This window comes from Propithecus coquereli, unplaced genomic scaffold (genome assembly GCF_000956105.1).
Source record: "Propithecus coquereli isolate 6110/MARCELLA unplaced genomic scaffold, Pcoq_1.0 Scaffold491, whole genome shotgun sequence".
Lineage (NCBI taxonomy): Eukaryota > Metazoa > Chordata > Mammalia > Primates > Indriidae > Propithecus > Propithecus coquereli.
This window is the reverse complement of record NW_012150741.1, coordinates 477,330-487,611: the sequence shown is the minus strand read 5'-3', so window position 1 is coordinate 487,611 and position 10,282 is coordinate 477,330. Positions and strand designations below refer to the sequence as shown.

Genomic DNA, 10,282 nt, shown 5'->3' with positions numbered 1-10,282 from the left:
TCACCTCCACCTGGAAGGCTACTCCACTACCTCTTACTCTGTCCACGTCCTTTGAAAACTGGCTTAACATTCCTCCTCCAGGAAGCCTTCCCTGCCCACTGGCCAGGCCCACCCTGACCTCTCCCTCACATGGAACGCCGGCTGCCCACGCCAACAGCTGCCCCACTCCCCTGCTGCCCTCTGACCACAGCTCTCCAGCCGCATCCGCAAGCTCCCTGAGGGCAGCGGGCAGGTGTTTTATCTTGTTTCCCCCCAGAGCACCTTGAGCTTGCCTTCCACCCAAAGAGCGGGGCTCAGTAAACGCTTGGTCTGGAGAACCCAGCCGTGGCCCCGGGGCCATAACTCCAGCAGGGGCAGGTCGACTGCATCTTTGAGGAGCACTGTCTAGGGTCGAGACGAAGGGGTCTGTTGGGGGAGTCGCGGGGCCAGGGTCAAGGTGGAATTGTGACTGTTTTCAGGTCCAAGAGCTCACAGTTTATGCAGCTTAAGCAAAACTTTTTAGAGCCCCAAGCGTCTATTCCGTGTGGAAATAAGAACAAACAGGGCGGAAGGTGTTGAAAGTAAGGATTGGGACAGAGTGACCTGGCTTCCCAGAGCAGGCGAGCCAGGCCCTGCAGCCCGGGAGATGATTTACTCACGAGCACCACTGGCATTTAAGGCCAGGCTTAAGAACCGCAGCTCGAGCGTGGACGCCGGGCGGGGGTTGACCAGGGAGGACTTCGTGGAGGAAGTTACCTTGTAAGGGAAGGTCTAAGAAGCAGATCCTTCAGGCTGGGGGGGCGGGGGCACAGAAGGCTCTTGAGTGGGTGAGATGCACCCTGAAGGTGAGCAGAGTAATTGAGGACAGAGGTAGGAGGTCTGTCAGTTAGGAGGCTGGTTCAGATGCGGGGGACATCTGGGGCGGTAGCGGTGGGAACGGAGAACAAGGGGTGGAGGTGAGAGACATCTCAGAACCACCGGGACTGGGGCAGAGGCTGGTGGCTGCACGCAGGGGATGAGGGCAGGTCATCTCAGGAGAGGCGTGACTATTCACATGAGGAGGGAAAGCTGCAAAGAGCAGTGGCTTCAGGGAGGAAGGAGGCTCGATTTTAGACTTCCACGCCGTGTGGCCAGCACTGCTACCCTGGGATTCACACCTGGGGCAGGTAGCAGCTGAAGAACACCTGCGATCAAGACAGCCTTGAGCTTCCTGAGCTCCTTTTTTCCTCCCCACCCCACCTCCTGGGGAGCCCTGGGTCCTTCAGCTTTCAGAGGTAGCCAGAGCTTCACCTCCCGCCCCTCGAGCATCTACTCACAGCTCCTCCAAGAAGCGCAGGTGGTGGAAGAGGCCAGGCTGAAGCTCCGTGAGGTTGTTCATGCTGAGGTCTCTGCAGGGAGAGGAAACGGGCAAGGGGCCGTGAGCTGCCCGTCTGGGCCCCTCTGCACTGTCCAGCGCCGAGCCCCCGCAGGACCCCACATGCCGTCCTAACTCCACAGCCGGTCGGGCAGCAGCTGCTGCATTCGCTCTGCGAGTGAGAACTGGGCTGGGAGTCGGGCGTCCTGGGGCCATCTGCGTGTTACGTCTATGCGGTCTCCCACTTTCCCCTCTGCCTTCCACCCTTCCCTTGCGGGGCTCCCCTGGGACTGGCGGTGAGCAGGACTGGGAAGGAAACTGGCCTCCCTGTGAAGGGAGTAGCTACAGAAAAATCCACAGAATGTCAGAGGAGGAAGGGAGGGGTCACTGAATACAAATAATACCTCATCCACTCTTTTCACCAATGGGGAAACTGAGGCCCAGAGATCACTGACACTCCAGTCTGTGGCGCAAGCTCATACGGTATTCATGCACTAGTGTGATCATCCCTGGGGGGCCCAGGGGTCATCCTTTTATTCAATCCCACAGCCAGTGGTCTTTCGCTGCCCTCCGAGGTCTCTGCCAGGCTCCTTCCCCTTTGCTCCCCTCCTGGAGCCTCCTTCTACCTTTCTCCAGCTGGAGGACGTGACCGCTTGGCACATCCCAGAAGATGCCTTCATTCCTGAGTGGCGGGATGTGGAGACTGTCTGTGGATTCACGGCCTAGATCTTCCCAAGCCTCCCATAACACCTGAGAGGCCCTGCGGGTGGGTAGTCTCGGTGTCCCTGTCCTCTAAGATGCCCGGCGCACGAACAATCACGATAATCACACCGACATTTCCTGGAGGTACTCTGTGTCAGACAGACACCGGCTAACCTGTGTCCAATAACCCTCTCTCATTCTCACAACCCCAAGTTAGTTTCCATTGTTATCTCCATTTTACATCCAAGAAAACAAAACAGAAAAGAGCCCTGAGCTGTGGAGTCAAATCTCTCCTCCACAGTTACCTATCAGAGCTCGGGCTCTTAACCACTATGACCCTTGGTTTCCTCATCTATAAAAATGGAATGAATAACACCAAATTAGTAGAGTCCTTGTAAGAATTAAGTGAGCTAATGTTCTTGGCTGCCTAATAAATAGTACATACGCAATAAATATTTGCTTTCTTCCTTCCACCTTTCCCTCAGCGTCCTGGGGGCGGGTGGGGAGGGGTTGGTACCTTGGTGTGTGGGTCTCACCTGGGGTTAGCATTTTCTTCGCAGTTTGTGCTTGGGTGAGCGGAGTTTGCGTGCCTGACACACTGGGTTCATCCTGTGTCAAACTCGTGACAGCTGCTGCTCACCTCTGCCTGCCCCCTCCCGGGGCCGGGGGGCAGAGGTGGGCCCAGACCAGACCGCCACATTGCTGGGCACCGCCCCAGGCCTTCCTGCGGCTTCCTCCCTAGAAATGCGCTTTTGCCCCCAAACCTCAGCATCTCCATTTCCCCCAAGGGTGCCGTGTGCTTCTGCGTGGGCCCAGGAGGGCAGGCCGGGAATGGCGGGGAGAGCATGTGCTCGGGAGCCCAGTCCCAGTCTATAAAAAGACTGTTTAGTCTCAGACGTTTTATCTTTGATAAAGCCCGGGCTCCGGACTCCATGTCCTCTGAGGAGGGAAGACATTCCGTGCAGGGCAGAGCCAAGGAACTGGCACGCGGAACTCGGGGCTGCTTCTTGTCCGCGGGCCGCCCTGGTCGCATGTGGAAACACAAGGGCCCCCTCTGGGCTGCCGGCCAGAAACTGTGGCAGGTGAGGGACAGAACGATTCAAGCCAGGGTTCGTCCCCAGGCTGTTTTCAGGCTCCTCTAGCCTCGGGTTGGGGCGGAACCGGGAAGACGCAGGGCAAAGCGGAGGCTGCGGAAGCTGGTCTCGCTGGAAACCCCCCAGGTCCCCACCCGGCTCATCCTCAGCAAGGCAGGGAGGCGCGAGGTGCCGCGAAAACGATTACCTCTAAATATTTACCCTGTGCATTTCTGGATGTGTCTCGACAGGAACCGAGCGGGAGTTCAAGGAGCACACGGGGCATGTGACTCAGGCCTCATCACTCAGCTGTCCCTCCAGGGGCCGCGCCTCAGCGCCTCTGATGTCGCTCCATGCCCCCCACCCTCCACCCCACCACCCTGAGCGGCCTCATTGTTCTCCCCTGGGGAGGAGGGGCCCTGCGCCCCCCACCCGCCCCCACATCCTGCCCCAGAACCACACACAGCTGCAGCCTCAATAAAGGGGGGAGGTGGGGCAAGGGGGTGGATTTCACCTGGGCGGGGGTGGGGGGAGCCCCGTTCAGCCCCGGCTCTCTCACAAAAGGAAAAGGGGTGAGGCTGGTGCCAGGGGAAAGGGGTAGGAAGAGAACCGTGCGGGGAGGTGAAGTGGGGATTTCAAGGCCCAGAGCCTCCAAGCCGGCGTGGCAGGCCCTGGAGGCTAGGTGCCCTGACAAGAGGCACCGGGCCCTGCCGCAGGGGGGGCCATGCCTTCACGGGGACAGGGAGGGAGTGGACACGCACGAATGACAAACACAGAACTTGTCCTGTCAGATTGGTGGTTTCCACTGACATACGGCTGTCCTGCGAGGTCGGCTGCGCAGCTGGTCTCTGTGCAACCTGGAGAACACAGCTCAGACATTCGGGCCATGCCTGGATCCAGAGGAAAGGAGAGGGCACCCCGAGCCCGGCTGCCTGGGGTTTGGTTCTGGCTACCTGTGCTTGCCCGTATGAGCCTGTAAGGATTTGCAAAGGGGCAGAGAGAGAGTACTGGGATGCCTGAGCTCCTGGACGCGCTTGTCTTGTGGGTGCTGGGCATGCGTGTGTCATGCATGAGGGTTCATGTATCTGTACACGTGCACCTTGCAGCGTTGGACTGTTAAAAAGTCACAAACTTTCTCGAAGCATCCACCTATTACAAAGAGAGAAACTTTTAGGGGAAATGGACAGGCTCACCCAAGTCTGATCAGCCTTTTAGGCTGAAAAACCTTGTCTGATTGTGTGACCTTGGGCAAGCGAGTTTCTTCTCTTGGCCTCTGGCATCCTCTCTGGTCTGTCCCCAGGCCCCAGGGAGGAAAACAGATAGCCCAGCAATGCTGTTTTGGGGTCCAATCCACCTTGCGGCCAATGCCTGAGCTCAGACTCTGCCCCACAACTATCACCCTATGACCACCACACACCACACACACACACACGCACGCACACACACACACACACGCACACACACGCTGCCGCTCTCCAGGGCCGGCTTCGCAGGCATGTGACCCGTGCAGTTGCATAGCCTTCCACTCTCCAAAGTGCCCAGACTTAGTTTAATTCTCTGCTGTTTTGAAATTCTTGATACTTTTTGGACAAGAGGCACCACACTTCACGTCCCCCGTAAACTGCTGCCCTCCACGGAACAGCAAGGGGATCGAGACAGGGCTTGAGCCTTCTTCCTGGGAGCCCTGGGGATACCTGCAGGGGCTACGTGTGCTCTCAGCTCCACACGGCCACGGTGGGGCGGGGTGGGGTGTCAATGGGGTGAGGCTGGCAGGAGGGGAAACGAGAGGAGAGAAGAGAGGGGCAGCCCTGGGCACAGGAAGTGGAAGTTTCTGGCTTCACTTTAGGAAAATGTTCTCAGAGTTTCACACTGTGAGGCAATCGGACCACCCAGGGAAGCTGGGCGAGGCCTGCCACCATGGAGACAGGGAACAGGTTTGATAAGAGGGAGGATGCTGGGGAACTGTGGGGGGGCAGAGAGCAGCTGGAGGGGCTGGAGTAATAGGAGACCCTCCCCTAGGGCAACCTGGCTGACACGCCAGGGCCGTGGGGCATTGTGTCTGTTTGAATTTCTCCTGTAGGGGAAACAGGCAACAACCCACGAAGCCCCTGGGTTCTGCTGGGTGGACCCGGAGCAACGGGCCCCGCCTCCTCCCTACAGACCAAGCCAGAGAGGCAGGATCCCTTTTTCTTTTCTTTTTCTTTCTTTTTTTTTTTTTTTGAGACAGGGTCTTCCTCTGTCACCCAGGCTAGAGTGCAGTGGCGTCAGCCTAACTCACAGCAACCTCACACTCCTGGGCTCGAGCAATCCTCCTGCCTCAGCCTCCTGAGTAGCTGGGACTACAGGTGTCCACCATCACACCCGGCCTCTATTTTTTATAGAGACGGGATCTCCCTCTTGCAGGCTGGTCTCGAACTCCTGGCCTCAAGCGAGGATCCCATTTCCTACCGTCTTGGCTGTGGACTTGGGTGGTCCATCTCTGCAGCCAGAAAAAGGCCAGTTGTTTTAATTTATTTTTATTGTATAGACTTAATGTGTACAACTTGATGATCTGATATATGCATACATTGTGAAATAATCACCACAATCAACCCAATTAACATAATCATCACCTCCATAGTTAGCATGTGTGTGTATGTGTGCGCGCGCGTGTGTCTGTGTCTGTGTGCATGCGTGCTGCTACCCTCAGGAAAAGGCCAGTTAGAGTGGGCAGGAGATGAGCCCCTGTCCCCAGGCATGGCTATGTCCCATAGTCACCTCCTCTGTAAGGCCTTTCCAGCCTCTCCCGGCAGAGCGGGGCAGTGTCCTTTGTGTCCCTGTGGTATTTGATAGACACTCACTCAACCTAGCACTGAACCTGCCTTTGCTGCCACAGCACAACACTAAGTAACTGTCTGACCCTGGTCATATCACTTCATATCTCCAAGCCTCCATTTTCTCATCTGTAAAGTGGGAATAATAATAGTACCTACCTCACAAGACTTGTAGGACGAAGTATATGAGTTAATAAATATAAAAGAATACTCAATAAATATGCCTTGGTATTAATATTATACTCATCTAGCTGAGTTATGACTATTAGTATATAATGACACATATAACTCTGAGCTTCTTCAAGGCAAGGACATAATCTTAGTCATCTTCGTATCCTCCAGTTCTGTCAGGGTGCCTGGCAAGCAGAGGTGTTCGATACACGTGCAAATGAATGCATTACAGACCTAGGTAGAGGGTGCAGCCTTCCTTGGCTTCTCTCTCTGTGGCCGACACCTTCACTCTAAGGAAGTTCTTCCTGATGTCTAATTTGAATACCTCCCACTGCTGCTGTCAGGGCATAACCTCTATAAAGAACCTACTCAGCACTTAGTTCCAAGTTGGCACACAATCAGTAAAGGCTGCTGCTAACAGTGCTCACTGGTCTTTTCATTCAGCATCCTCTAGAGAAAGGAAGAGAGAGGTTGTCCTCCAAAGAATCCTCGGGCTCCCACAGTGGACCATGAAGTTTCTCCTGGGCCTTCTCCTCTCAGGCTCTGGCTAGGGCCTAACAGGCTGCTCAAAACAACCTTGAGCAGCGACACTTCCCCACGAGGGCCAGGCTGAGCCAGGCATCTATCCTGCCATCCTGCGGATAGCTTGGCGGGGACAGAGAGCAGGGCAGGCCAGAGTAGAAAGAGTCCAACAGCAGGCATCTCTCCCACCGAAAAGGGCCAGTAGACAGGCTGGCTGCCACGGAGACCACCGGGTGCTCAGCACTTGCTGAATTCCTCTGTTAGCAAGAGAGGCAGGCGACGGGGGAAGAGAGGAAAGAACACCGAATTTGGACTCCGGGGACCTGGTTCGGTCAGCTGAATGCCAAGTTCCCTTCCTTCCCCCGGGGCTGCTGTGTGCTAAGCACAGCACTGGGCATTGTGGGGGATGGAGGCAAAGGATAGGGCAAGGATTGGGCAAGGATTTACTCGCAAAATAACAACGAACCGCACACGTATACTGTGCTTCGTGGTTTACAAAATGCTCTGCAGTCATTCTCCCAATCAGGTTCTAGACTGTGTGCCCAGGCTGGAGAGCTCGGCAGAGACACAGAAGGGGGAAAGGGTAAGGTCAGGCGCAGTGGCTATGATCCTAGCACTCGGGAGGCCGAGGCAGGAGGATCACTTGCTCTCAGGAGTTCGAGACCAGCCTGAGCAAGAGTGAGACCCCATCTCTTAAAAAAAAAACGAAAGAAAGAAAAAGAAGGGGGAAAGGGTACACAGGGAAGGCCTCCTGGGCAGCAACCACGTGGGGTATGGACGAGACAGGAGCAGCTCACAGAGCTGAGTTCAGAGTGGAAGGCACCTGGATGGAGAGCACCCCATGTCACTTGGGGGGCTCTGTCGGCATTGTGGACAGGACTGTTCTTCACTGAGCAGGACTGTCACACCCGCTGTGGAGCTTTCAGAATCCCTGGCCTTGCTCGTAAGTGCTGGTGGCATCTCCCTATTATTGTGACTATCGAAAACGCCCTGCACGTGTCTAAACACCCCCTGAACAGCAGGCACTTTCTGCTACCTACATTCCTTCGGTTTGCTCGTGTAGCCAACGGTTCCAGAGAGGGACAGAGCTACCTAAGGTCACCAGCAAGTTAATGGCAGAGCAGGTATTGCAAGTAGGCTTCCTAAAACCCTGGGGGATGCTCCTTCCACCCCACCTGAGCGATGTCAAGTTTTCTAAGGCGGCCCCCTCAGTCCGGTTTAGACGGCACCTCCTCATCGGAAGTGACTTGGATACCAGCTGTCTCCGTGGAGATGCCAAACACACAAGCTGACACAACGTTCTCTCCGCTTTTTGCAGTTTTCATAAATATCCAAACAAGGGAGTGTACTTCGATCAGGGGGAAAAAAAGTATCTATCTTCAGACACACAACAGTACAACCTGTTCTCTCGGGCTTTGCACAAAGTCCTGCGTGAGAACAATGCTGTATTTTTACATAAAAGGGCTATTGCTTTATTTTGTCATTTCTTGGCTCCCTTGTCGGTAACAAGAATGTCTCCCAGTCTGGAGTGGCAGGAGGGCTCGCGGTGGAGGGGACGGGTGGGGTGGGGGACAGCAAGGGAGGCCAGGTGGGCCGGCGCCTGCAGTCGGGGTCGTGTGCATGGGGAGAGGCGAGCGTGTGCGAGCCGGACTGAGCCGGGAGATGGGGGAGACCCGCAGCCGGCCAGAGCTGACCAGGGAGCGCGGGTGGGGCGGGAGGGGTAAAGGCAGGGGAAGGAGACATTCCTAAAAGGAGAGAGAAGGAAAAGGCGGTTTTTTTTAAGCCCTGGTTAAAGCCCACAGAAGTCAGAGAGCGCTGCTCACTGGCGTCAGGACGGTTCACCCGTGAGCTGCAGGGCTCCTCACTCTCTGACGACAGAGAAAGGAGGCCAAGGGAGGAGGAGACTCAGGAGAGGTCCCTCCCCCTCCAAAGTGCCAGATGTGGGACAGCGCGGTTTGCACCCTGGGACCCAGCTTCCGGCGAAGCCCGTGGCTCCAGCTCCCCTTACTGAAAGGGGTGATCTGAGGGCACTGGGCTGTGAGCGCCTGGGTGGAGTGAGGGATGGAGACTGAGCTCTGGGCTGGTCCCCACCCTCAGCACTGCAGGGGACTCCCTTTGCCAGGGACTCAGCCCATCCCAGCCCGCAGGGACATCTCCAGCTCTGCTGAGCAAAGCTGCTAAGCTGGAGTGGCCCGCAGAGCCCCCGAATCCCAGCTGGAAGTGTTAGCGTAGGTCAGGTGCAAAGGCCTGCTCCTGCCCCCGAGCAAGTAGCTGTGGCCCTCGGAGAGCCTGTCCCTGCCCATGCCCAGAGCCAGGCTACTGTCCCCAAAAGCAAAGAGTGGCAGGGATTGCATAAACCATGGGTGCACTTCTCCTCCAGTGGCTCCTTCCTCCTGGCCAAGCCACGCCACCCACAGGAGAGAAGGTAAAAGGCCTCAGGCCTCGGGGCCCAGCCGGGGCCACAGGAGCAGAACGGGGCGGAGCCTCCAGAGAGCACTGAAGCCACCGGGGCCTTCGGCGCCTTCGCTGGGCCCTCCCCTCCCCTCGCTGCCTTCTCTCTGACACACAACGCAAGACCTGTGCTAGCCGATGTGGTAGCCACCAGCCCTGTGGAACTATGTTTAATTCATTAAAGTTAAATTAAAAACTCAGTTCCTCGGGAGCACTAGCCGCATTTCAAGGCTCCGTTGCCGCATGAAGCTAGTGGCTACCATACCGCACAGCACAGATCTAGAACACGCCCTTCACCGCAGAGGTCTACTGGACAGCCATGGACAGTCTCTGCCTTCAGACTCACCTGTGTTTGATGTCCAGCTCTGCCACGTACTGGCCATGTGGCTTTGGACAAATTATTTCACCTCTGTCTGCCTTAGTTTCCTCCCTGGCAAAGTACCTAGGCAGGGCCCGGCACACGGTAAATAACCGGTCAATGCTACCTGTGAGCATCACTACCCAGCCCCGCCATTCACCGAGGCCCAGTTCCAGCGCCTCCTCCCACAGGCAGCCTCCAACCCTCAGTCTTCATTCAGTCACGCAGCCGCGCGTCCGTTTGACAGTTACTGAGCACCCGGTACGTCACAGGCACCGTGCTGGGTGACGAAGCCGCGAAGTCCAGTAACGTGCGCTCCCCGTCCTCAAAGAGCCAGGTCAGGCGCAGACCAGGACAAGAGAGCGGGCAATCACGGGCCTGAGTCACCGCGCTGGGACTGGGGCTGCAGTGCCACAGGGCTTCCTCAGACCAATCCCTGTGGCCTTTTGACTCTGATCTCTGCAGGTTCGGTCACAAAGTCAGGCAACACATCCCGTCCTTAATTGCAAGCTGTCGTCTCCCAGTCTCAGGTTGCTCATTCATGCGGCCGGTCTCCCCACACGGGCTGGGAGCTCCTCCACGGCTCCCCACTATCTGTCCCGTCACATCCACACCCCGCCTTCCGGGTCCATGTTCCACAGCAGTGGAGGGCTGGCTACCTCGGCCCGAGGGACGGAAGAGGTACGTAAGGCAGAGCTGACGCAGAAGGAAAACAGAATATACCCAGCAGGTGAAAGCAGCAGCGGCCATGCATTTGAGGACTTGCCCACTCAGTCCTGCCAAGCTTGGGTCTCCTCTGACCCACCGGCACCTTTTCTAGCCTTTACTCTGATCTCTGGCTCCATCTAGAAGGACACCA

The 10,282-nt window shown here is 56.7% G+C and overlaps 1 protein-coding gene across 2 annotated transcripts in view; it reads right to left on the bottom strand.

Moving 5' to 3' along the window:
* The window catches only part of LGR6 (leucine-rich repeat containing G protein-coupled receptor 6), a 113,725-nt gene that overhangs the window by 84,622 nt on the left and 18,821 nt on the right, over positions 1-10,282 (bottom strand). Inside the window, exon 2 of one of the 2 annotated variants that reach the window (XM_012655906.1) lies at positions 1,296-1,367. In XM_012655906.1, the coding sequence (XP_012511360.1) occupies positions 1,296-1,367 (72 nt within the window). Of the gene's footprint in view, positions 1-1,295; positions 1,368-10,282 lie in introns of those variants that run through there. The other variant, XM_012655908.1, reaches the window with a different exon arrangement.